General features: G+C 63.9%; 1 protein-coding gene across 2 annotated transcripts in view; it reads left to right on the plus strand.

Annotated features, from left to right (window-relative positions):
* The window catches only part of BCR (BCR activator of RhoGEF and GTPase), an 88,039-nt gene that overhangs the window by 20,771 nt on the left and 41,212 nt on the right, over positions 1-26,056 (plus strand). The window contains exons 1-4 of one of the 2 annotated variants that reach the window (XM_065903669.1): positions 7,810-8,298; positions 16,362-16,528; positions 24,072-24,176; positions 24,512-24,697. In XM_065903669.1, the coding sequence (XP_065759741.1) occupies positions 24,102-24,176; positions 24,512-24,697 (261 nt within the window). In that variant the 5' untranslated portion in view covers positions 7,810-8,298; positions 16,362-16,528; positions 24,072-24,101. Of the gene's footprint in view, positions 1-7,809; positions 8,299-16,361; positions 16,529-24,071; positions 24,177-24,511; positions 24,698-26,056 lie in introns of those variants that run through there. The other variant, XM_065903668.1, reaches the window with a different exon arrangement.

Below are 26,056 nucleotides of genomic sequence, written 5' to 3' on the forward strand. Positions count from 1 at the left end.
CTGGGTACCAGTGTCACCTGAGCACAGACCTCCCACGTCCCTGCAGCTCGGCGGCGCCGCGTCCCCCTGGCCTGGTGTCTCCCCTCGGGGCTGGGACAGGCCGTGACCCATCAGGTGGGCCCGCTGACCAGCCCGAGGGTCACAGAGCCGACGGGCAGCCCCCAGCCGGGTCAGGCTCCGTCTGCCCCGAGGCCCCAGACTCTCCGGCGGCAGGATGGCACCTGAGTGGCAGGCTTGGGGCAGAAGTCCACGTGCCAGGTCCCGCCACCGCCTAGCTGGGTGGCCTGGGCCGTTGATTGTGTCTCGCTGGGCCCCAGGCTTCTCATTGCTGGAAACAGGGCTCAGCCAGTCCGCTGGCCACAAGTCCCAAGGAGGAGGTGCCAGGCCCCGTGCTTGGCAAAGCGGCACTCGGAAGGCGCCTTCCCTGGCCCTTGGGGCTGGGCCTGCGGGATCCACAGACGCCGTCCTGGGCTGAGCCCTGGGTCCCCCAACTCCCAGCTCCTGGAGAGCAAGTGGAAACTAGGGGGTCACGTCACGCTGAGGTCTGGGCCAGCGAGTGGCGAGCAGGTCCCCGGAGAGGAGGCTGGAGGACACAGGAGGGCGGCGTGCAGGGGACCTTTGGACTGGCTGAGGGCACCCTGGGGGGACTGGGAAGACCCCAAAGACCTCCTCTCCTGGGACTACCCCCCCAGCCCCCTCCTCCCGCCACTCTAGCCTGGTGTCCGGCTGCCCCTCTGAACCCGGGGCAGAAACGTGTGAGCGGGTGTAGGCGGGAGCGTAACTCGCGAGCCTGCATGCTCCGCGAGCCCAGCTGGACGGGGCGGGTGGCCGCGCTGTCCAGGGCGGGGCGGGCACAGTCGGCCTAGCCCCCAGGATGGACCCCCTGCACACACACCCCTCACACCCGGCTCCCATCCAGGGTGGATTGCGCAGCCTTCTGCGGACGGGAGGGGGGATCGAGTCGATGCAGAGCCCCTCCTCCATGAGGCACCTGCCACGTGCCGGCTGTTACAGCCGTAGCCGTGGGTCCCGGCCCAGCCCTATAGATTCCTCGAGTCACTCCCAGCTGACAAACGAGAGAACCCTCGCAGAGCGGAACGGTCACCGCCTGATGCCGTCCGCCACCCCGTCCGTTGGTCCCAGGCCCTGTGCCCCACCCACCCACGGCCCCCACTGCGGAGAGGCAGGAGCCCCGTGCCACTGAGGACTGCCGTGTGCCCGGCCAGATGGGGCAGGTGGCCCTGGTATCCGGGGAAGGGCCCTGGTATCCGGGGAAGGGCGCAGGGCACGTTCCTGCCAGATTCCTGCTGTGCGGGGTGGCTGACAGCTGGCCGCGGGGCTCCCCAGTGACCAGGAAGGCGGGTCTGGCATGCGGGACAGCTTCTAGGATTCTCCAGCCCCAGGAATCTGTGTGTGGGCAAAGATCTCCACGCCCGGGGAGCCCAAAGCCTTCCACCACCCCCCGCCGCGGAAACACGGCCAGGAATTTAATGTGCAGCTGTGGCCGCCCCGCCGGGACGGCAGAATCCACAGGGGGGCCTGTGACGGGGTAGAGACGAGGCTGAGCAGGGGGCATGGCCCAGGGTGGCAGAAAGGTGCTCCCCGGCTTTGCAAGCCGGACACCGTCCAAGTTGTTGGGGACCTGGGGCTTCCCGAGGGCCGGCCTGCAGCGGTCAACTGGGCCAGGCTTGCGGGCGCCCGCAGGAGGAGCCACTGGAGAGTTGGGGCGGTGGAGTCACCAGCACCCTCGGAAGGTGTGTGGGGGTAGCAGGCAATACTGGGAGCACCTTCACACACGGGAGATTCCCGGGCGGGGGTGTGAACGCCCGCCGCCCTTCCCCACTCGCCATGGCCGCGCTTTCTGGACAGAGCGCATGCAGGGGACTCGTCCAGGGGTCCAGAAGGCAGACGGGCCCAGAGGGCAGGGTACGGACCTCAGGGACATTCTGGCAGTGACTTCTTTGGTGGGTTTGGGGGTGAGGTGTCTTTCTCTTAGAGTATCAGCTTCAGTGCACTTCGAGAAGAAGGTCTGGAGGTTTCCCATACGCCCCCACACAGGCACAGCTGCCCCCACCCTCTGTCACATCGGCACCTTCCCCACCTGAGGGACACGTTTGTTACCATCGATGGACAGAGTCTGGTTTCCTCAACGGGACCTGCTGGGACCCTCCCCACCCCACCCCACTCCCGGGGCTGACAAGGCCACCCAGGGGCTGACCTGATCTGCAACGGTCTCCGCCCAGCACTTGGACCCTGTGAGATGGTCCCGCCTCCGCAGAGAGCCTTCAGTTCAAGAAGTGTCCAGGGCCTCCCTGGTGGTGCAGCGGTAACGGATCCACCTGCCGATGCAGGAGACGGGTTTGATCCCTGATCAGGACGATCCCACAGGCCCCGGAGCCGCTAAGCCCGGGAACCACAACTGTGGCGCGCGCTTGCCGCAGCTGCTGAAGCCTGCGTGTGCTAGAGCCCCTGCTCTGCATCAGGGGAAGCCACCGCAATTGAAGCCCATGCCCAGCGACTAGAGAGTAATCCCTGCTCGCTGCAACCAAGAGAAAGCCCGTGTGCGGCAGTGAAGACCCAGTGCAGCCAAAAATAAAATCATTTAAAAAATAAAAACCATCCCAGAGACCAAACCTGCAATATACTCAGGACCTTGGATGTTCTCAAGGGGCTCCGTGCTCCTGGGATTTGACCAGCCAGCCATCTGGGAGCGTCTCGGGAGACACGCTGAATCAAAAGGGGGAGAGGTGTTCTTCTTGGCGGGGGGGGGCGATGAGGCCAACTCTGATGACGCAGCTGAAAACCCGGCACTGAAGATGCACTTGAAAGCGGCTTCTCCTTGGCAGAGCCTCCCTGGATGGGAATGTGTCCCTCTCCCCTGACAGCCCGTCCGTGTTTAACCAAGTTCACAGTCAAGATGTCCTTCCTTCTGGCCCCTGGGCAGCTCAGATGCTTGCTCGCGCCCCGCCCCCTCTGTGAGGCTGAACCCTAGGGTTCCCTCCCCGCCTCTGCCTGAAGACGGGGCCCGTTGCTTTGCGGGGCAGGCGCGCAGTAGGTGCAGCGAGTGGTGGATGCCAGCAGTGAAGAGGCACCTTCCGTCCGAGTCTGCACGCGTGCTGTCCAAAGCCACGTCTCCAGTGCTTTCTGCCAGGCCCTGCTCTCCGCCCCTTCAGGCGCTCAGCGTGTTCAGGCAGCCCCAGGTCCGCGTGGTTTTTGGCTTCGAGGGGACTTTTCCAAGCTCAAGGTGAAGGTGTGTGTACAGCAGGCCACTCCTCGCTCAGAATGTCCTGGCGCTGAAGCACGTACAGGGCCGCCTCTGGGTCGCCACCCCCAGCCCTGCGCCTGGTCTGACATCACTTCCGCCCAGACCTGGGTCTCCGGACTCGCTCTTTCTGGCCCCTTTCCAGTGGAAATGAGGGGGCTGGCATTTTCATGGTAAACCTAACTCAAATAAAACTGCCTCTCTGTACGTAGAGTCATTATTTTGGGGCCCCTCCAGCTCTGCTTTTTATGCTAAACGGGGTTTGAGCGGGGCGGTCAGCTACCTTGTGTCTGCAAAGACCCCGCTGTTAAACGTTCTCAGCTCTGCAAGCCAGGTGGTGTCTGTCGCAGCTCCTCAGCCTCACCATCCCAGATTGAAAACAGCTGTCCGTCTTCAGAGAGTGCCGTGTTCCAATAAAACTTTATTTTCAAAAAAGCAAGCCGTGGGCCGAATCAAGCTGTAGCCTGCTGAGCCTGGCCCCAGTAACCAGGAGAGGCCGCCACCACCTTCCTGTCCTCAGCTGCATAATTTGGCTGTTCCTTGCCATCACCACAGACTGAGGAATTCGTCACACAGCTTGGGCAACTAACTCTTCATCTCTGCCAAGAACCCGGCGACACAGGCGACACGCCATAAGACAAAAAGATGGTGTCAGCTGCCTTCACGTGCACACACACTCTTAATAGAAGAATGACTTTGGGTCCTGTGGGAAGACTATTTTCTAAAGGGAAAATTCACGTCAGTCATGGCAGCAGAAAGCCTGATCCAGGATCTTGATTCATACGTAAGAAGAGATTGTGCTGGAAAACAGCCCACAGGACACTTGAAGGAACTGAATCATGGGGCCTGAGGAGGAGGTTTGCAGGGTTTCTCAGGAGATGCCGCGCCCTGCCCCGCCCGGGGAGGGGCCCCCTGCTACAGCGGGGCCTCCGGGTCCCAAAGGAGGAGAGCAGGATGTGGGCCAGGGAGCCTGCCAGCTTGGGTGGAGGCTGTGTTTGTGTTGGTTTTGCTTGCCTGTTTCCAAAGGGATCTGCGGCAGCCGTCAAAACTGGACCGGCGTGAACTAAGAACATGGGGGGAAACCGTGAAGGCCTGAGGAGGGTCTGAGGCCCTGGGGTGCACCAGCCGAACCCATGGGCCCCCAAGCTTCCTGATGGCAGAGCCCGGAAAGGTGGACGTGCCTTGGATGCCTGCTGCTGTCCAGAGGGGCAGCTGGGGTGCAGGACGACGGGGCGGCCGGCGTCACACGCCCTGGACTCCTGGAGACCAGGGTTCTCCCCCCACCCTCCGATTGGCTGGAGCAGGCGACCGTAGAGGCTAAAACTGAGCACCAGGCCCTGGGTCACCCTGGCCTCCTCGCGGACCCCCCGGGATGGCCCCCAAGTGAAAGCCCTGATCAGCCCCCGGCATAGACGGGGCAGGGAGGTGCTCAGACCACGCCCTCTGAGTCCTGGCACGAGACCCGGGAGCTGGGGCCCTGGAGTCTGACCTTGGATCTGGCGGTCTTGGCTTTGGCTGCGCCCTTGCCCTGCCCCTGCCCCTGGCCGGCTGGCTGCCGGCCTGGTCAGTGAGTGGACCCTGGAGGTGCACAGAGAAGCAGCCCTCAAGTAACACACGTGTGCGTTGCTCTGGGCTCCCAGGCTGCCTTCGGTCCAGGCCCCTCAAGGTCGCGTCCCTCTGGGTGGACGTGGAGGGCGGGGCCCGAGACTCAGGGAAGGCACAGCCCCAAACTGCTTTCCCTCACTGCTTCACACGCGTCTCGGGGGAGCTGACCTCAGGCCTGCAGCAGGCAGCCGGGGGCACACCCTCCCCGTGGTGGCATTCGGGCCGGCACCCTGATGCCCGGTCTCCGAGGCTGTCCCCACGCCCAGAGGACCAGCGAGGGCTGGGCGCCAGCCCCCCGCCCTGGACTTATCAGGGGCTGCTCTGGCAGGAGAGGCCCTTCCGCCCTGATGAGCGAAAGGGCCATCACCGGGCGGAGGCAGCGCCACAGCAGGTGGGCAGGTGGGCCCCCTTGCAGCCCCTGCCCTCCCCGCCGCCCACATGGTGGCTCAGACTCAGGGCCACCCAAGCCTCCTGCAGCTGGAGGTGAAGCTGAGCCCGGGAAGAGCAGTGTCCACCCCGTGGGCTGCCAGCTGTCGGCAGACTCTCCCAAGAGCACTGAGGACAGGTAGCCAGGTCAGCAGGGCCGATGCCCCCTGGGAGGCAGCCCTCCGGGTGGGAACGCCCTGGGGACGCCGGGGGGGGGGGGGGGGGCGGTGCCCAGCGCAGGAGTGAATATGCGAGGTGGCCGGTGCCCAGGGACCCACACCCACGCGTCTCCCTGTTCTGGAGTCTGTGTCGGAGCGGCCCATGCAGGCCGCAGCCTTTCTCTTGACCACGTGGGCAAGAGAGAGAAACCAACCTTCCAGGCCGGCGGCCGAGATGAGGGCACCCGGACACTCGCTCTGGGCAGCGTGGGGCCGGGTGCCAGGGCCTCTGCCCGTGGGAAAGGCGGGCCAGGCCCTGCTCTGGGGCCAGGGAGGAGGAGAAGGCGAGCGCTGAGTGGCTGCTGCAGGAGAGGGTCCGGTGGGGCCTGCAGACCCAGCGGGGTCTCCCGGCAGGGCCGCGGCTCCTGGCCGGGTGCCCAGGCCACTGAGGGGGCCCCTGCTGATCGGTGATGCCCCCCGACCCCGTCCTGCAGTGCCGTCCTCTGCCGCGTCCCCGGGGGCCTCCGCCCGCGGGTTCCCCGTGGCCAGGTCTGAGACGCCGGCGGTGGGGACGCGCTGTCCTCTTGGCCCCTCCTCCCGTGTCCGAGCCGTCGGCCAGTTCCTGCCGAGTGTCCATGTAGCTTCTGCCTGAAGCCGGGCACTGTACCCGCTCCCCCAGAGTGACCGTCACAAGCCTCTGCCGGCCGCAGTCCAGCTCCTCACCCAGACGTGCCGCCAGCGTCGCCTGCCCCCCGGGCCCACCCTCGCGACCTCCACAGCCCCCGGCTGCCCCAGCAGGACTGCTGCCCCCTGCCGCGTTCCCGCATGTCACCCTCCCCAAGCGTGGGGCGCCCTGGGACTCCGTCCCCTCCTTCTGTGGGGCCGTCCCTGATGGTTCCTCTCCCACCCTGCCCTCGCCCCCGGAAAACCCTCTGGCCTCCTCGGGCAGCCCTTTCTCCTGTGGCGCCGCTTACAGGCCACAGGCCGTGTCTGGTCAGCCTCCTTTGGGCACCCAAACAAAACGACCGCAGACTGTGGCTCAGACGGCAGATGTGAATCCTCTCCAGCTCTGGAACAGAGGCGGGGTGGGGCCAGGCCCTCCGGAGGCTCCTAGAAAGCCCCTCCTCTCCGCGTCCCGCTCCGGGTGGCCTTGCGCACCCCTTGGCTTGTGGCCTCACCCTCCCAGCCTCAGCCCCGCCTTCTCTTGGCCTCCTGCTCCTCTGTCCTTCCCAGGGGACCCGGCACCTGCCCCCTCACCCCGTGGTTACTTCCTGGGGGAGACCTCCTCCTCTGCTGCCCGCCTGGGGGTCCGGCCGCCCTTGTTGGTGGGCTTGCCTCACGGTTCTTGGGGCTCTGTGGCTCTCGGAGCCGGGGCTAGGTGCCCCGCCATCCCGTGTCCGGCACTGCTGGCCCGAGGGAGGGGGTGCTCAGTAAATGTTAGTTTGATTGTCTGGAGCTGATTGCTCCAGGTCACGGAGTTGGGCTGTGCAGAGTCTGGGTCATGGCCCGGCTGAGGGCTGCGGCTGCTCCCAGCTGGTCCTGCAGCCTCCGTCTGGGACCGAAGCATCAGTGACCTTCCCCTCCCCCACCTGCTCCCAGGGGATCCGGGAGCCGCAGGCACAGGTGGGTGGGTCCTTGGAGACAGGGGAAAGTCCTCCGATGCCGTCGTGGGTGCTGGTCAGGTCTGCTCGCCCTGGGTGCACGCGGGCTTTGGTGCTGGAAGGCCAGCCAAGTGGACCTGGTAATCTGGTCTCCACCCAGCTGGGTGGGATGGGCTGTTGTGTCTGTCGATGGGGCCTCGCCTCCAAGAGCTCAGCCTGGCTCAGGGCACCCGGGGCTGCCTGGAGGGTGGGGCAAGCTCAGGCCCCTCCCAACTGCGTTTTCTGGCCTAGGGGCGGTTGTCAGCCAGCATCAGGGCCTTCTGTGCCTGCTGGACTTGCCAGGCTGGCCTGGGGGTGTCACAGTCCCGGTGGCCGCCTGAGGACTGGCAGGCCTGGCTCCTGGGATGCCCTCTGCCCCTCCATCCTCCCACAGAACCCCGCTGGGCTGCGGGGGCCGACTGGACGGGGGCCGTCTCTCTGGAAAAGGATGTTGACCCGCATGGTGTGGTTGCAGGAAGGGACAGCTGCCAGCCTGCCGGTGGAAGAAGGCAAAACAGAGGAACCACCCAGCCACATGAGAACGCGCGGCCCTGGCTCTGCCCGCGGCGGCCGGGGGTCCCAGTGCCAGGCCGTCCTGACGTCTGTCCGGAACGACGCTCCAACTCGTCAGGAAACAGCTGGATAATGTTCCCAAGTTCCCGGGTTAACAGACAAAAACAGTTTTTCCGTTTTGTATGGTGGAGATGGGGGATTATGTAACAGAAAAGCAAGTGTTTTCACGTGAACCGCTCAGGGGCACTTAGTTCGCTCTCAGCGCTGGGCAGCCAGCCGCCTCCCCTCGCCGCTTCCCAGTTTCATCACCCCGAAAGGAAGCCCCATGCTCACCGGCACCTGCTCTCCGCCTCTGGACGGGCCTGTTGTGGACATTTCGCATATGTGGGGTCAGGCTGCCGCCTGCTATTTGGGGGCTGCCTTCCCTGGTGGCTCAGTGGGTAAAAAATCTGCCTGCAGGGCGGGAGACCTGGGCTCGATCCCTGGGTTGGGAAGATCCCCTGGAGAAGGCGAAGGCTACCCACGCCGATATTCTGGCCTGGAGAAGTCCGTGGACTGTATAGTCATGGGGTCACAAAGAGTCAGATACGACTGAGTGACTTTCACTTCACTTCCTGCCGTAAAGTTTGGGAGATTCATCCACGCTGTAGCCTTCTAAGCCAATGATCTTCCCTTCTATGGATAGACCACTTTGGTATGCCCTTGTATTTATCAATTCATCAGGGTTTTTTTTTATTATTTTACTAGCATATAATTGACTTAAAGTGAAGGTGGCAGATAGCAGAGAATCTGCCTGCGATGTGGGAAACCCTGGGTTCCATCCCTGGGTCGGGAAGATCCCCTGGAGAAGGGAATGGCAGCCCACTGCAGAATTCTTGCCTGGAGAATCCCGTGGACGGAGGAGCCTGGCGGACTACAGTCCACGGGGTCGGAAAGAGTCGGACGCGACGGAGCGACTGACGCTTTGACGGCGTTGATTTGCAGTGTTGTGTTTCAGCGTGCTGCAACATCGATTCAGTTAAGCACGTCCACGTGTCTGTCCTTTGTGATCACTCATCCCTCGCTTCGGCGGTGCTGGGCCTTTGCTGCTGTGCGTGAGCGCTTCTCCAGCTGCGGCGAGTCGGGCTCCTCTCTGGCGCGGCAGCGTCTCGTTGCAGGGCGCGGGCCGCGGTGGTGTGGCTCGCGGGCTTAGCCGCCCTGAGGCACGCGGGCGCTTCCTGGACCGGGGGTCAAGCCCGTGCCTCCTGCATCGGCAGGTGGGCGCTTTGCCACCCGGGAAGGCCCGCGTGCGCGTGTGTTTGGGTTCTCTTCTCCTCCAGCTCGTCAGAGTACTGAGGACAGTTCCATGTGCTATGCAGTGGGTCTCGTCGGTTATCCGTCTTATATACGGGAGAGAGTGTGTGTGTGTGTCCCAGGCTTCTGACTGGTCCTTCCTGACCCGCTCATCAGTTGATGGATGCCTGTGTTGTTTACCTTCTGATTGTTCTGGAAATGTTGCGAAATAGCATTTGCACATTCTGGTGTAAGTTTTGGTTGGAGCGCCTGTTTTCACCTGAGTCACACATGCCTAGGACGGGAGTTGCTGAGTCACCGAGTTTGGCCTTTGAAAAACGCCTTTGCTTTGAAGTGTGTTTGTAAGTTGACTGAATTGGGCAGCTCTCACGACGGACCCAGACGCAGTTCCTCTCTCTCGGGGACTCAGTGTCCCCGTCTGAAAAACAGGCGTCTGGGAGTTCCTGCCTCCTAAGGGGACTGCGGGTGGTGGGGTGGGGAGGGATTCAAGGAGCTGATGTGAGTGGCCAGCCCTGTGTTTGGCACAGAGGCAGTGCAGGCCAAAGGTCAGCGGGAATTTTGCAAAAATACCCACTTGTCCGTCAAAGCTGTGAGAGTTTTCCACTGTTTGGGAAGCTTGCTTTTCTGAACAGCACAGGCTTCTGACTGCGCTCAGGCGCGGCTGCAGATGCAGGGGCCAGCCTGGACCCTGGGATCTGCTCTCAGCACCCGGGGCGACGGGTCTTGCTGCTGCAGAGCCCGCCAGTCGTGTCCGACTCTCTGCGGCCCCGTGGGCTGTAGCCCGCCAGGCTCCTCTGTCCGTGGGCTTTCCTAGGCTAGAACACTGGACTGGGGTGCCGTTCCCTCCTCCCGGGGATCTCCCCACCCAGGGGTGGAACTGGAGTCTCCTGCATTGCAGGCGGGTTCTTGACCACTGAGCCCCCCGGGAAGGCGCAAAGCAGAGGATGTGAGCCCGGGGCCAGCTCTGTCCCGAGGGGACTGTGGACCCCTCAGTGAGACCTGACCCGCACCCCCGGTTTTCTGAGCCTCTCTCAGAGGAGCAAGCCTACCTTGCAGGGTCCCCCCACCCCCGCCCCCAGCCACCAGGAATACGAGCCGCTGGCCGTAAGAGTGCCCAGCCCAGCGCCGCCAGCACTGGCCTGGGCTGGGGGCCAGGACGATGGGGTGTGGGGCTGGGAGGGGAGGGTGGAAGCCCGAGGAGGGGACACCGTGGTCCTCTGAGCTGAGCCGCGGAAGGAAGCCGCTGTCTGATGTGCTTGTGCCTTTGTAAATAAACATGTCCCGGCTGGAGACCCCCGCGGCCGGGGTCTTCCTGCTGCTGCACCCCAGCTCCCCGCACCCCTGCCCCTGTTCTGTCTTCCGGACCCCAGGGCGTGTCTGTCAGCAGCCACTCCCGGACTCTCCCCTCGCTGGTGCGTTCTGGGCAGGGAGGGCCACGAGTAAAACCTTTGCTCCCTGCGGACTCCCCACCACCACCACCGGGGCGCATTGGCCTGAGGGCGGGACCTGGGCTGGGATGGGGCAGCCAGGCGACCCAGGCTGGAGCTGGGGACGCTCCAGCCACATCGGGTCCTGGAGGCCCCCCCCCCCCCCCCCCCCGGCCCTGCTCGTCCGCCCCCAGGGCGTGAACAGCCACGGTCCGAGCTCCGTTCGCGTGTGTTCCCAGGGGACCCCGCAGCAGGGTTTCCCAGGGGGCCGAGCAGAGGCTTCAGAGGGGGTCTCGCTCGACGTGGAAATGGGGAGGGGCGTGTTGAAGTTCCTGGGGCCCGTCAGGGGCTAGAAGACCGAGGCCGTTCCTGGGGCGGCTGGTGCGTCCCGGGCAGCTGTGGCTGGGCTCTCTCAGGCCCGGGGGCACAGCGTCCAGAGCTGCAGGCACGTGGCAGGCGGTTCCCTGGGTGTGGTCTGCGGTGGGCCAGGTCGTCCGCTCACTCGGGGCCTTGCTGGCAGGAAGCGCACCCAGCCCCGGTGGGGGGTGTGCGGGTGGGCAGGGGGCGTGCAGGCCCAGCGGGCACGGTGGGGCTGTGTGGCCCCCAGGCTGCTCTGCAGAGAAGGCCCAGCCTTCCCTCCGTCGTCTTTATTGCTAAACGGGCGCACAGGCTGGGGGTGTGCGGGAGAAGGCCTTGTTTGTCTTGTGTTTCAGAGCCCGCGGTGCGTGCCTGTCCGTCCCAGTCTCCCAACCTGCCCCCCCCCGCCCGCCTTGGTAACCACGTTTGTTCTGTAAACGTCTGTATCTCTGTTTCTGCTTTGCCAATAAGTTGATCTGTGCCCTTTTTCTAGATTCCAGGTACAAGCAGTAGCCTGCGCTCCTTCTTTCTCTCTCTCTGACTGACTTCACCCCCTGTTCTGTGCTTATTTTGGCTGTGATTGCCGAGGGGCTGCTAGAGAGGAAGCCCTCCTCGTCCGCTCCCCCAGCATTGCCGGTGGTGGCCGGCCCTTAGGAATGTGTGTGACTGTGTGTGTGCTCCGGCGCGTCTGACTCTTTGCAGCCTCGTGGACTGCATGTAGCCCAGCGGGCTCCTCTGTCCATGAAATTTTCACAGCAAGAACACTGGACTGGGTTGCCATTTCCTCCTCCAGGGGATCTTCCCCACCCAGGGCTCAAACCCGTGTCTCTGGCGTCTCCTGCGTTGGCAGGAGGGACACCCAGGAGTGTGTGTACATAACGGTTAAGTGTGCAGAGGGTGAAGTGGCCCATTTTAGTCCTTGCACGTGTCCAGTGCGAGGCACATTCCCATCTCTGTGCAGCCGTCCCCACTGACCAGCTCCAGGCGTCTGTTCTTCCTGAGCCAGACTCTGCCCCATTAAACTGTCGCTCCGTTCCCTTCTACCTGCTGCCCCGGTAACCCCCGTTCCTTGTTCTGTGTACATGAATTTGACTGTTTAGGGACCTCATCTAGTGAGCACCGAAGAATTGATGCTTTTGAACTGTGGTGTTGGAGGAGACTCTTGAGAGTCACTTGGACTGCAAGGAGATCCAACCAGTCCTTCCTAAAGGAGATCAGTCCTGGGTGTTCACTGGAAGGACTGATGCTGAAGCTGAAGCTCCAGTACTCTGGCCACCTGATGCGAAGAGCCGACTCGTTTCAAAAGACCCTGATGCTAGGGAGGGATTGGGGGCAGGAGGAGAAGGGGACGACAGGATGGTTGGATGGCATCACGGCCTCAATGGACGTGAGTTTGAGCAGACTCTGGGAGATGGTGAAGGACAGGGGGGTCTGGCGTGCTGCGGTCCAGTCCATCCGTTCAGCCGCTCCGTCGTGTCCGACTCTGCGACCCCGTGGACTGCAGCCATGAAGTGAGAAGACGCCGCAGTTCATGGGGTCGCAGAGTCGGGCACGACGGAGCGGCTGAACAGCGGCAACACACGGTGCGACCAGAGGGTCGACCTGCTTTCCGGGGCCGGCCGGGGTCACTCAGCCACGTTGCTGCCGGCGTTGGACGGTCCTTCCTTTCTAAGGCCGAGCGGTATTCCGCTTTGAATCTGTGTCTCATCCCTCAGCGGGCAGGCGCTGTGAATGTGGGCGTGCAGATACCTGGGCATGACCCTCCTTTGAATTCCAGAGTCCATACCGGAAGTGGGGTTGCTGGATTCTGTCGGTGTTCTGTGTTTGATGTTTTGAAGGACTTTGTTTAAAAAACCAGTGTTGCCCTTAAGGTGTAAGAAGGGGACTTGACCTTGGTGCCCCCCACCCCCCAGACTTAGTCCTTCGCCTTTTTTGTGGGGTGGGGAGGGAGGCTGCCGTTTCTCCAGGCGTCAGAGAATGGATTTTAGGTGCGCAGAGGGCTGGGCTGACTTGCCTGCAGAGCAGGTTTCAGGTTTCACTGTGTAAACGCTTTGCCAAGCTCAGCCGGAGCTGTGACTCAGTCCCACTCCCTCCCTCCTCCTCCTTCCCCTCCTCCCCTCCCCACTGTGAGATGTTCAGCTGAGCCTCCTCTCTGGCCTGGTGGTTCAGTGGTAAAGAATCCGCCTGTCAATGCAGGAGACTCCGGTTCATTCGGTTTGATCCCTGGGGGAAGATCCCCCTGGAAGAGCGAATGACAACCCACTGCGGTTATTCTTGCCCGGAAACCCCATGAACAGAGGAGCCTGGCGGGCTACAGTCCGTGGGATCGCAAGAGTCGGACAACTCAACAACAACAGCATCTCCCAGAGACTCTACGAGCCCTGGGATCCCAGGCCCGCCAGGTCCCCGCACGCTGCTTTCCTGGGTTTGGCTTCAGCTTTGGGTTGAGCTTTGTAGGCAGTGCCCAGTCCTGCCCGAGGTGGCCACGCCTGGAGAGGTTTCCCCCGGGTGTCGCTGGCAGAGGGGTGGAGAGCACGCCCTGCCTCTCCCTCTGCCCTGGTTCTGGGCAGACAGCGGCCTTTCTCATCCCGAATAACGTGCCTTATGCTCAAGACGGGGGGACGTCGGGTGTGAAAGCTGTGGAGCGAGAGGAAGGCAGGCCCCCGCGTGTTGGTTGGAAGTGGGGCGGGGGAGGGGTTCCTCCCGTGACACATTTGCATCGGAGCAGCCTGGGGCGGGGTGGGGAGGGGGGCGGTCATCCAAACGAGGGGCGTCAAGTCCAGATGAGCTGGGCGGCAGACTGAGCCGTTGGCTGAGAACACGAGGGGTGGCCGGCCAGCCAGGACCGAGGCTTAACGGCACTGGTTCCTTTAACCGATGTCCATCTGGGGAGATGTGTGCAGTGGGGAGACGGCTGGGTTTTTAGCTTCCAGGGCACCGCCTTGTGACCCCTGGCGCCTGGCTGCAGACCTGGCCCCTCGGACTGGCCTGGCCGGGCGAAGCTTCCCCAGCAGCACCGACAGCCAGCCCCGCTTGACACGGGCCAGCGGCCCCTCACCGCGGAGTTGGGTTCACAGCGGGGTCTGCCCGGGTGCGGTTGTGGAACCAGCACGTGAGGGAGTCACACGTGTGAACACTTGCGGTTCTGGGGGTGAGCCCTGGGGCCCCAGGCCTGACGCTGGAACCCTGAGGTTCTCACTGGGGACGCGGTGTTGACCTGACCTGGGACGGGCGCTCAGCGCGCTCAGGGGCCTGGAAGTCAGGTGACGCGCTCAGGTCATGTCCTTCTGGGAAAGGAGGAGTGTGTCGACTTTTTACAACATGGTTGTTTAAAAAAAAAAAAAACCGCTAAAGGTTTCTTGAGATGTGTGGACGCTGGCCATTCTACGCTAATGGGAAGCTGGGGGCAGAGGGTAGAGCTGTCGTAGGCGGCGGGGAGGGCTGGGCGACCGTGACATCTTAGCCCCAGGAGGGCTCTGTCCATGGTCTAGTCCACGGGCCCAGTTTCAAGTCAGGGAACCTGAGACGCGGACGCCTTGTGTGATCGGCACGGTCTCAGGTGTGTTGCCGCCTGGGTGGAACCCCAGCCTCTCGAGTCTGCGACCTTCCTCCCCCCCCCGCCGCCTCCCTGAGGACAACTCCTTATTTTATTTAAAAAAAAATGTGACTCCAGAAAGAAGAGCAACCCAGGATCAGACTTGTTTGGGGGGTGGGGCGTGGACTTAGGGTTCTGTCTTAGCAGGGTTCTGTGACACCCGCCCCCCATGTCCTCAGGAATGCTGAGTGAGAGCAGGCTGAGCCTCTGCGTCTTCTCAGGAGGAGGCAGTGCCTGACTGAGGCCTTGGGCTGCCCCGTCTGGACGATACAGAACCCACAGTCCAGGGGCTTCCTGGGCGGCCCCGTGGTTAAGACTCCAGCCTCCCAGTGCCGGAGGCGTGGGTTCCATCCCCTGTCTGTGAACTAAGATCTCAGATGCTGTGACGTGCGGCCAAAAAAAAATCAAAAAATAAAAATTGCGGCCGGAAGTCCAGGGGCCCAGGGGTGGCTCCCAGCGCAGTGCTCTCGGCCCCTGAAGCCCCGCAGATGGGTCAGGAGGAACCAGGGTCCCTCCATGCAGCCCTCAGCGTCCTCTGCGGCTCTCACCCCAGAAGCAGCCCCTGAGGGTAGGGACCCTCCCCTGGACGCCCAGGCAGAGCCCAGCCTGGCCTTGGTGACCGGCCCCGAGTGCAGACCCCAGGGCTCCAGGCGCAGTGGCGTGGCCAGCCCGCAGAGTGCCAGGCCGGCGGGCGGCGGGGCAGGCTCTCTCCCCTGGCTGGAGCCCCCCGGGGTCCTTTGCGGCCACCGGGGCCCAGGTCGCCCCCCGGCTCGGTCAGTATGTGCGGGCCCGCCCGCTTGGGTTACGCTTTCAGAGCCCCCGGATGGCGCTGGCGGGTAGCCAGGGGAGGACAGTGGCATTCTGGGAGTGGAGCTGGAGGGGTGGGGTGAGGCGGGGGCGTGGCAGGGAGCGGGGACTTCGGCCCGAAGCTCGGTGGCCTGTCTTGGCCCCCAGCTGGTGCCCGTGGCGCCCCTGGAAGCCAGTGAGGCCCGTCCTCCGCTCTAGTAGGCTCCGGAAAGCCCCTGCTGGGCCCGCCTGGCCGGGGCGGTCTGGGTGCCGCCACCACGTGGAGCGTTTGGTGCCGGAAGTTGTTGCCGACCAGGGCCTGGCCGCCCCGGAGGCCACCTGTGCCGGCGCCTTGGGCTGCCTGCGGGCGCGTCACGGTGACGTGGCTGAGCCCCGTCGCGATGACCTCTCGGAAGGCCCGGGCGCCCTTGGGCAGGAGGAGTGGACAGGTGGCCGTGACCTGAGGCTGGGAACGGGCTGGGCCCTCGCGGGCTGATGGCCCAATCAGGGAGTCCACTTGGTAAGAACGGCTCTGGGAAGCGGGCTCGGGAGCCCGTGTGGCCTGTGATCCGTGGGGGCGGGGGGAGTGAAGGAAGAGGGTGTCGGCTCTGTGGCCAGGTACCCCCCCAAATCGGGGAGAGCTTGCTATAGGATAAGCCACCCTCTGCACTCGCGGGGACCCTCAGCCTGTTTCCTGGCCGTGCAGCCGGGTCAGTGGGGTCAGGTTGGATCCCCCCAGATGGGGCTTAAGAACGTCCCTGGACAGCAGGACTCTAGCCTTTGGGGTCCACCCTTCAGGCCCCACTACCCTGACCTGCGGGGGACAGGCAGGGTGCCCCCCGAGGCTGACGGCCCCCAGCCCCTTGCCCCTGCTCCAGGCCTGCAGGGCCCAGGCGGGGTGCCCCCCGAGGCTGACAGTCCCCAGCCCTCGCCCCTGTTCCAGGCCCGCAGGGGACAGGCGGGGTGCCCCCCCGAGGCTGACGGCCCCCAGCCCCTCGCCCCTGCTCCAGGCCCGCAGGGGACAGGCAGGGTGCCCCCCGAGGCTGACGGCCCCCAGCCCCTTGCCCCTGCTCCAGGCCCGCAGGGGACAGGCGGGGTGCCCCCCCGAGGCTGACGGCCCCCAGCCCCTCGCCCCTGCTCCAGGCCCGCAGGGGACAGGCGGAGTGCCCCCCGAGGCTGACGGCCCCCAGCCCCTCGTCCCTGCTCCAGGCCCGCAGGGGACAGGCAGGGTGCCCCCCGAGGCTGACGGCCCTCAGCCCCTCCCCACCTCTGACGCTGCCTGCTTCTCCACACTCACAGATGCATTGTTCGGGACGCCGCCGGGGTTCGGCTGTGCCGTGGACCGGGCAGAGGAACCGCGCCGGCCCCAGGACGGGCTGCCCTACATCGACGACTCGCCCGCCTCCTCGCCTCACCTCGGCAGCAAGGCCCGGGGCGGCCGGGACGCGGCGGAGCCCAGCAGAGCGGTGAGTCGGGGTGGGAGGGCGGGAGTGGGGGCCGCTGCGGGTCCAGTCTCCCTGAGGCCCTTGTCCCGGATCTGGGTGCATGGGGAGCAGGCGCGGAGGGTGGGCCCAGGGGTCCCGGGGGGTGCAGAGGGCAGGTGTGGGGGTCCCGGGTGGTGGAGGGTGGGCGCGGGGGCCCCGGGGCTCTGTCTCGGCCAGCAGGGCGCACAGCGGGTCGGGGTCCAGGCCCCCCCCAGCGCACTGGCCCCCCCTTTGCCCAAGGAGGTGCTGAGATGGTTCAACCGCTCCCCGGGGTCTTCCTCCGGAGGCCTCCCCGTCCTTAGTGACCCTCCTGCCATCACCTCTGCTCTGCGGTGGAGCTGAGGCCCCGAGGTCCGTGGCGAGCGGAAGCTGGCACAGCCCCCAGGCGCCCTCCCTCGCGGTGGCGGCCGTGGAGGCGCACGGAGCAGGCAGGCCAGCCGCGCCGGGCCTGGCTCCCGGTCCTCGTGGCCCCGCACCTCAGGCCAGCGCCCCCTTGACCTCCCGGGCCCGCCCTGCTGGGCTGAGGGCGTGTGCTGTCCCCGGGGGTGGGTCGCACCTTCTCTCTTTCTGGTCCCGTTGCCCCCGATGACAGACACCTCCCTCCTCCCGCTCAGCTTGTTTCTGGGGTGTCTCCACCCTGGGTTTAGTGATGAGAGCGAGGGCTCCGCTTTCCCCCGAGGCTGAAAGTGCATCTCCTCACCGCGGGGTCTCCCCGCAGGGCTGGCGCCTTCGCTCAGGACTGCCGCTTTCCTTCGGCTTCTGTGATTTCTGGCTTCCCTGCCGGCCCAGACAGTAAAAACATCTGCCTGCAGTGCAGGAGACCCGGGCTCAGTCCCTGGGTGGGGAAGGTTCCCCTGGAGAAGGGAAACGGCAACCCGCTCCAGCACTCTTGCCTGGAGAATCCCACGGACAGAGGAGCCTGGCGGACTGCAGTCCATGGGGTCTCGAAAGAGTCCAGACGTGATTGAGCCCCTGACATTGGGCTTCCACCGCTGCCGGGCAGGCCTCTCCCCCTGAAACGGGGGCGGTGGGTGGGCGCCCAAGGAGTGTGTGTAACGCGTGCCTGCCTGCTGTGGCTCGTTGCCCACACGGCCAGCCCCAGCGTTCCATAGACAGCGAGACCGAGGTTCAGAGAGGCAGGGTGACTTGCTCGAGGCCGCACCGTGTCGGCTCTGAAGGCTTCCCAGCCCTGCAGCTGCGCCTTCCGGCCCCTGCCCTGCCCTTCCTGAGTGAGGCCTTCTGTCTCATGCCGTGTTGCGGGTGTGACTTGGGACAGATGAGCGTCTTACCGGCCGATCCCTGGACTCGGGACGGTTCTCGCTGTCTGTGGTCCCGGAGGGCTGCCTTCCCCTGGCACGAGCTCCCACCCCCCCAGGAGGAAGCTCCGCGGCCCGCCCCGGGCCCCTGCCCTCAGGCCCCCAGCACACTGGCTTGCGGTTCTGCCCCCCACCTTTTACCCCCAGTTGGGGGCCCACCTGCTGGGAAGCCTGTCCAGACCCAGGAACCCTCAGACTCTTCTCATCTTACACAGCGAGAAGGCCGCACCTGCTTCTTGGGCCTCGGGGTTCCAGCCCCGAGCGGGCACCTGGCCCTGGGGTTTCAGGAGGCACCTGGGGAGCCGGGCAGGACCGGATGAGGCATGCGTGGTTGTGTTCTGGAAGCCCCGTGGTCCGGGGCACTGGAGACCGGCAGAGAGCCCCGGCTGTCTGGTGCCCCGTCAGCCACGCAGGGACACTTCCCTCTTTGGTCTCTGACTGTGCGTCTGAGGATGATGCGTCTGTGGCTTCCTGGCGCCCACAGGAAGCGCTGTGGTCTTGCGGTCACGGCCGCCCGATCCCCCATCCGCCAGGGCCGGGGTGCCTGCCCGTTCGCCTCGGTCCCGCCCCTCCAGGGTGGGGCTCTGCCTCCGCCGCCAAGCCTGGGCCCTTTCGGGGTGGGAGGGTGGGGGGCCGTCAGGAGGACCTTCCTGGGGACCCCATGGCGATGCGGGGGTTCAGAGGCCTCCTGGAGGGGCAGGTCAGCTCCAGGAACACACGCCCCCGGGGTGAGCAGGGGGTCCGCGGGGCCAGGCTCCCTGTGTTGCCGGGGGCACTGTGGGGAGGAGCCAGGTGGGCAGCAGGGTGGGTCCTGCTACCCTAGGAGGCTGTCCCAGCGCGGAGGCACCAGTGAGAGCCTCCCTCCCGGGCATCCTCAGAGAGGCCACCGGGCGTGTCTGCGTTTCCCCGGAACGACGACTGTTCGGTGCCAGCTGGGGACCCGAGTCATGGGCGAGGGCCAGCAGACACATGTCCCTTGTCTCTGCGAGGGACAGTGGGGTTTCACACTCATCAGCCCCTCGTAGACACTACAGAGAGGAAAGGGCTCCCGGGGCCCAGACGGGGGCCGCCGGCCAGCGCGTGTCAGGGGTGTGGACGAGTGTCCAGGCGTCGCCCCAGCTGCCGTCCTGGGGGTGGGTAGCCTTTGTTCTGCGGCCACGCTGGCCGGCAGGCCCCGAGCACCCCGGGGTGGGGGTGGGCGTGGGGCGAGGGCCCCTGCAGCTCCGGGTCTGGCAGCTGGCCGGCGGGCGGCCACTCTGTTCCCCCGTTCCCTGATCTTGTTGTCACCCTGGGTTTTTTTTTTGCTCTCTCAGCCCCAGGGCTTGTGTTGTGTTCCCCTCCCACTTCCGGGCAGTGGAGGCCTCTTGCCTTTTCCTCCGGCTTCCTCCCGCCCTCTCCACGTCCCAGGTGCCTGCACACGCCCCAGAGCTGGCGCATGTGCAAAGCAGGTGTCAGCACCGCGGGCCCTCCCTGCCCTCTGCCCTCTCGCCTCCGGGTGGGGTGGCCGGCGTCCAGGCCCCTGTCCGCTGCCCCCAGCCCCTCTGAGGCTCAGGAAAAGGTTCCAGTCTAGCCCTGGTCACTGCCCAGACAGTCCTTTACCCAGCCAGGCCCTCGGGAGCAGAGAGCTGGACGGAGCGCCGCCCTTTTCCACCCGGCTCTCCAGGCCGTGGAGCTGGGGAGCAGCTCTCCCCCCGGGCACACGAGCCTTCACCGCAGACACGGCGGGAGGCGTGGGCAGGGCCCCCTGGCTTCCCCTGGGCGCCTCCATCTGAGACGTGGCCTGAGAGGACAGTGGGTCCTGGGAGGGCGGGACCCCCAGCCTGCACATCTGTGCTGGTGGTGCTGGGGGCCCCCGAGCTAGCTGCCCGGACCGTCCTGGGCCCTGAGACCTGCTCGTCTCACGGACGAGGTTTCCCTGGAGGGGCCCGTGGACCCTCGTGACGGTGTGGCCACGCCAGGGCCCGCGCAGGTCTGGGTCCTCTCGCTGGGTTGTTTACTCTGTCGATCTTGGTGGAGAACCTGGGGTTCTGGGCCCTGTGCCCCAGAGGCTCCCGCTGCCCAGCGCGGCCTGGACGGGGCTGTGGTGTGGGACGTGGGTGTCCTTTCCCTGGAGCCGCCGAAAGCCAAGAAAGCCAGCCCGCACACGTGTACACAGACACACACAGGAACACTCATGAGCACACACACGTGCACACACACATGAGCGCAGACGTGTGCACATACACAGGAGCACACGTACGCACACAAGCACACGAATACGTGAACACGTGCGCACACAGGCGCACATACGTGTACACACGAGACAGACACACATGTGCACCCAGCTTATGCGCACACCGCGATTCCCGGAGCAGAGTGGTGGTCCAGGCGGCCTTTCTGGGTGGTCCCAGCGGGCAGCCAGGATGTGCGGTGAGTCCCAGGGATGCAGAAAGCAGACGCGGGGGAGTGGGACCTGGGCCCCGTTTCTCCGGTTCGCATCTGGTCTGCCAGGGCTCAGGGCAGGAGGGCAGGGGCCCGAGACAGTGGGGCTCGCAGGGCGGGTCTGGCTGATGGCCGCGCCCCCACCCCTTGACTCGGCCCCAGGTGAGTCCTGTCAGATCTGCTGTTTCTCTGCCACCAAGTACCTCCCTCCCTCCAGGCCAGGCAGGTGGGAAGGGCCAGTAGGCTTGGGGGCACAGAGGGGCTACCCTGGGAGGTCCAATTCCAGATATTGTGGAAACACACGGTGGCACTCATTTCACATGCTAGCAAGGTGATGCTCAAAGTACTTCAAGCTTCAGCAGTAGGTGAACCGAGAAATCCCAGGTGTACAAACTGGGTTTAGAAAAGGCGGAGGAACCAGAGATCAAATTGCCAGCACCCGCTGGATCATAGAAAAAGCAAGAGAATTCCATAAAAACATCTGCTTCTACTTTATGGACTACACTAAAGTCTTTGACTGTGTGGATCACAACAAACTGGAAAATTGATAAAGAGATGGGAATACCAGACCACCTGACCCGCCTCCTGAGAAACCTGTATGCAGGTCAGGAAGCAGCAGTTAGAACTGGACATGGAACAACAGACTGGTTCTAAATAGAGAAAGGAGTACGTCAAGGCTGTATTGTCACCCTGCTGTTGTAACTTATATGCAGAGAATATCATGAGAAACGCTGGGCTGGATAAAGCACAAGCTGGAATCAAGACTATTGGGAAAAATATCCATAACCTCAGATATGTAGAGGACACCATCTCTGGCAGAAGGTGAAGAGGAACTAGAGAGCCTCTTTCTGAAGGTGAAAGAGGAGAGTGAAAAAGCTGGCTTAAAACTCATCATTCAAAAAACTAAGATCATGGCATCTGGTCCCATCACTTCATGGCAAATAGATGAGGAACAAAATGAAAACGGTGACAGACTTTTGTTTTCTTGGGCTCCAAAATCACTGCAGATGGTGATCGCAGCCATGAAACTAGAAGTACCTTGCTCCTTGGAAGAAAAGCTGTGACCAACCTGGACAACACATTAAAAAGCAGAGACGTTACTTTGCCAACAAAGGTCCATAGAATCCAAGCTACGGTTTTTCCAGTAGTCATGTACAGATATGAGAGTTGGACCCTAAAGACAGCTGAGCATTGAAAAATTGATGCTTTCAAATTGTGGTGCTGGAGGAGACTCTTGGAAGTCCCTTGGAAGCAAGAAGATCAAACCAGGTTTGCCTGGTGCTTCAGTGATAAAGAATCTGCGTGCCAGTGCTGGAGACGAGTTCAGTCCCTGATCCGGGAAGATCCCTCACGCCTCGACGCACCTAAGCCCTTGCACCACAAGTGAGGAGCATGTGCTCTGAGCCCGGGAGCCAGAACTGCTGAAGCCCGTGCTTGACAAGAGAAGCCACCGCCGTGAGGTCAAACAATCCTAAAGGAAGTCAACCCTGACTGTTCATTGGAGGGACTGATGCTGCAGCTGAAGCTCCCAATACTTCGGCCACCTGATGGGAAGAGCCAACTCATTGAAAAAGACCCTGATGCTGGGAGGGATTGGGGGCAGGAGGAGAGGGGGACCATGGGATGAGATGGTGGGATGGCATCACTGACTCGATAGACATGAGATTGAGTAAACTCCGGGAGATGGTGATGGACAGGGAGGCCTGGCGTGCTGCAGTCCATGGGGTCGCAGAGAGTTGGACACGACTGAGCGACTGAACAATGACGGCAGTGCCAGGAGGCCTGCGCTGGCGTGGGAAGGTGGGTGGCGACACCCACAGATGTTTGCCCCTGTCCTCACCGGGGGCAGGGTCTTGCTGCTGGTGCAGTGAATGGAGGCCAGAAATGCCGCTTGACACCCAGTGCGGCACAGAGTGGCCCCCCCCCGGCACCCAGCAGAGAATCCTGCAGCCCCAGATGTCAGTGGTGCCAAGGCCGGGACCTGCCCCATCCGTCACGTCCTCCCGAGTGACCGACGGCCGGTGCTCCGGTTCCACACCCAAGGGCAGGGCTGTCTCCGCTCACCTGCAGGCTGGGGAGCCAGTGGTGGAAAGGGCAGGGCCATGTCCTCTTCTCTGGACATGGACCCAGGGCCCCGGCCACCTGGCACCACCCTCTGGCCGCACTGGGGCCGGCCAGCACAGGCTGGGCGTAGGCCACGGGCACAGCCACCCCGACCCCAGACTGCCTCATTGCCGGTCAGGGAGCAGGCAGAGGGCCTCAGCCCGGAAGGTGATGAAAAAGCAGTTTTGTTGCCTTTGGAATCATCCTCTGTGTCAGTTTCCTGGGCTTCTGTAATAAACCACCACAGACCATATGGCTTAAACAAGAGAGATTGATTTCTGCCAGTTCTGGAGGCGGGACGTCCGAGATGGAGGTGTCAGGAGGGCTGGCTTCTCCCGGCTCAGAGATGCCCGTCTTCTCCCTGTGTCTTTCCGGCCGGGTACATCCGTGTCCTGATCTGCTCCTTGTCTTCTCGAGGCATCGATTTATAACTCGGTGTTTATTGTAGGTATATAAGACAGTGGTTGGATATATGTGTGTATTGTAAAACGATTGCTAGCCATCACTCAACATCCATCACCACACCTGGTTATACATTCTTTTTGTGCTAAGAACTCTCAAGATCTATTCTTTCAGCAATTTTCACGTGTACAGCATGGTACTGACTGTGGCAACCCACTGCAGAGGGAGAATCCCACGGACAGAGGAGCCTGGTGGGCTGCAGCCCCTGGGGTTGCACAGAGTCGGCCACAGCTGAGCGACTCACACCCAGCCACCTGCGGTTCCGTACATCCCCAGGACCTGCTTGTCTTGTTACCGGAAGTTTATGCCTTTTGATCACCTGATCTCTTCTTAGAAGGGTGTATCAGCCGTTTAGGACTAGGACCCAGCCCACGGACCTCGTGTTAACTTGATTACGTCTCTGAAGACCCTCATCTCCGAGGACAGTCGCGTTCTGGGGCGCCGGGGACGCACCCCCGTCATGACACCGTCACAGCCAGCGCTGCGGTGTGCTCTTGCAGGACCTTACCCGCCACCCCCATCCCCCCGTCTGCATCCAGGGGCCCGCCAGCTCTGTGTTCGAGGGAAAGACCGCAGAGCGGGGAGGAGGGGGTCCTTGCTGTAGCCCAGAAGTGTGTGGGCCCCAGCGTCTAGAAAGCAGGCTCGGAAGAGCAGGTTTAAGGGACAAAGGCCCTGGACCCAGGAAACGGGGTTTCCCTGGGGCAGGTGGCGTCAGCGCCGGCTTCGCCCCTGTGACTGGGAAGTGGGCGGGGCCGCCCAGCCCTGGCTGGTCCAAAGGTCCGGTGGCAGCGGCGCCGAGGCTGCGGGGCAGGTGCCAGGCGGGGGTTGGGGGGTAGCAGAGAAGCCACGATGGCCGTGCGCTGGGCCTGATGCCCGCCCCCCATCCGGGCTCAATTCCTCCGGGACGGCCGCTCCTTGGTCACGGGCTCAAGGTGCGAAGAAGGGCTTTGCCCGCCGCCCCACCCAGCTCCCCACTGCGCGTTGCCCAGCGTCAAGGCCAAGGGTGCCCCCTGGCTTTGCTGGATGACCAGCCAGACGTGGTGGGGACCAGAAGCTGGGCGCTGACCTGCCGGGGTACCCCCAGGCCTCCCGAGTTTCACTCCACCTGGAACCTTCTCGGAAAGCTGGTCGTCAGGGTCACGAGCCGGCTTCCTCCATCTCGAGGACTCTTCCCGCCTCGCCCCCTACCCCCCGGGCCTGACGTTTGTCCTTTTGTCCTGCAGGGTGAGCTGGACTTGGAAAAGGGCTCAGAGATGAGAAAGTGGGTCCTGTCTGGCATCCTGGCTAGCGAGGAGACTTACCTGAGCCATCTGGAGGCACTGCTGCTGGTGAGGGGACATGGGGGGGCCGGGCGGGCGGGGCGGGCCTGGGCAGCGCTGCCGTGGAGGCCGGGGAGCAGCCCCCGCCTGCCGCCCGGAATCCCCGCCAACAGCCGCAGGAGGGCGGGACACGGCCTGGCCGCGGAGGTCGGCCCTCCCCGGGGGGCGGTGGGCACACTCGTGAGACGCGTTGCCGAGCTGAGCCGGCTTCACGTTTTTGTGGCTCCTGAAATTTAAAAACAGAAGCGGGTGTGCGTTCACGTGACTGTCGCTCGCCTGGCACGTGGCGAGCCCCGGCCCCTGACACCTCTGCCCCACCACCCACCGCCCGCGCCCTCTTCCAGCCCATGAAGCCTTTGAAGGCGGCCGCCACCACCTCCCAGCCGGTGCTGACGAGCCAGCAGATCGAGACCATCTTCTTCAAAGTGCCTGAGCTCTACGAGATTCACAAGGACTTCTACGACGGGCTCCTGCCCCGCGTGCAGCAGTGGGGCCACCAGCAGCGCGTGGGCGACCTCTTCCAGAAGCTGGTGAGGGACGCGGGGGCCTCGCGGGCGTGACGGGGTGGCAGGCGGGGGGCCAGGCCGCTCCCTGAGCCCGACGCCCACCCGCTGCCAGGGAGGCGGTGGGGAGGGGGAGTCCAGGCACTTCTTGCCGCCCCAGATGCCCAGGGCGGGCCGCAGGGAGGGGGCTCTGTGCAGCACCCGTGCTGGACCCCCACGGGAGGACGCCAAGTCAGGCTTTCTCCCCACGGCCCAGCCCCGCAGACATCGCTGGCACTTTCCGGCTCCGCCCGAGCTCTGCTCAGGGTTCCCAGGCTCCAGACGGGGCCCTCTTTGTGGTGACCGGGCAGCAGGACTGAGGTTCCAGGCGCGGGGACCGGGGCGGGGGAGCCGGGAGCAGCGCTGCTGGTGGGAACAGAGGGGCTCGTCCTTCTTGGTTCCCTTTTTGCAGTCCTCTTGAGTTAAAGGCTCTTGGAGTAGTCACGGATTTCTTAAAGAACAAGAGAAAGGGCGTTTGGGGAGGGAAGGTTGGTCATGGGAAAGGAGCCCTCGGGTCCTTGAGGGGGGTCCCTGACCGAGGACGTGGTGAGGACAGACCTCTCGTGTGGTCCCTGCTCCCGTGGCAGCCGTTTTAGGACCTCGAGCTTAATTTATCGCTAGTGACGGGGGATCGCGGCGCCCTGGAGACCTGGTGCATCCCGTGGCCGGGGGTGGAGGAGGCAGGAGGGCTGGTTTGTGTGTGGCCGGCCCAGCAGAGAGGCTGCCTCCCAGTGCTGTGAATCCTCACCCTGGGACTCTTCGAAGGCAGGTGCCGGGCCGGCCTGTGTGACCGGGGTCTCGCTCTGGGACCTGAAATCCAGCTCCTGGGTTGCCCCGGTCCCCTGTGTGCGTGCTCCTTCCCTGAGAGGGAACCCAGTCTTCCGGGCTGGGGTGGCCGAGGTCGCCAGGCCCCCTCTAAGTGCCTGGAGTGCACGGACACTGAGTCCCAGCCCCCAGCCCTCCTGGGCCTCCCGGACGCCCAGCTGGCCGGCCTCGGCTCACGCTGGACCCTGGCGTTCTGCTCAGGCGTGGCTTTCCTCTGGGCCGTTCCCTCCGTCCACCACCCCGGGCTGCAGGAAGGGGAGGAACGCCTCTTTGGTTCAGATTCCCCCACCGGGGACCCCTTTCCTGGGGCCAGAGAGCCAGGAGACCAGTACTCCCCATCCTCAAAGCCCCCATCTTTGAAGACCCGTGTTGTGGGCAGCAACCACGCTCTTTCCTAAGTAACACTCAAGTCACCCAGAAACTTAAAAAAATATATTTAGTAGTCTGACAAGCACAGCAATTTGCAGCATTTGCTCTGGTCTTCCTGGTGACCTGGAGCTGCCTTCGTGTGGGAGATGCTGC

This window comes from Muntiacus reevesi, chromosome 13 (genome assembly GCF_963930625.1).
Source record: "Muntiacus reevesi chromosome 13, mMunRee1.1, whole genome shotgun sequence".
In the NCBI taxonomy this organism is placed as follows: domain Eukaryota; kingdom Metazoa; phylum Chordata; class Mammalia; order Artiodactyla; family Cervidae; genus Muntiacus; species Muntiacus reevesi.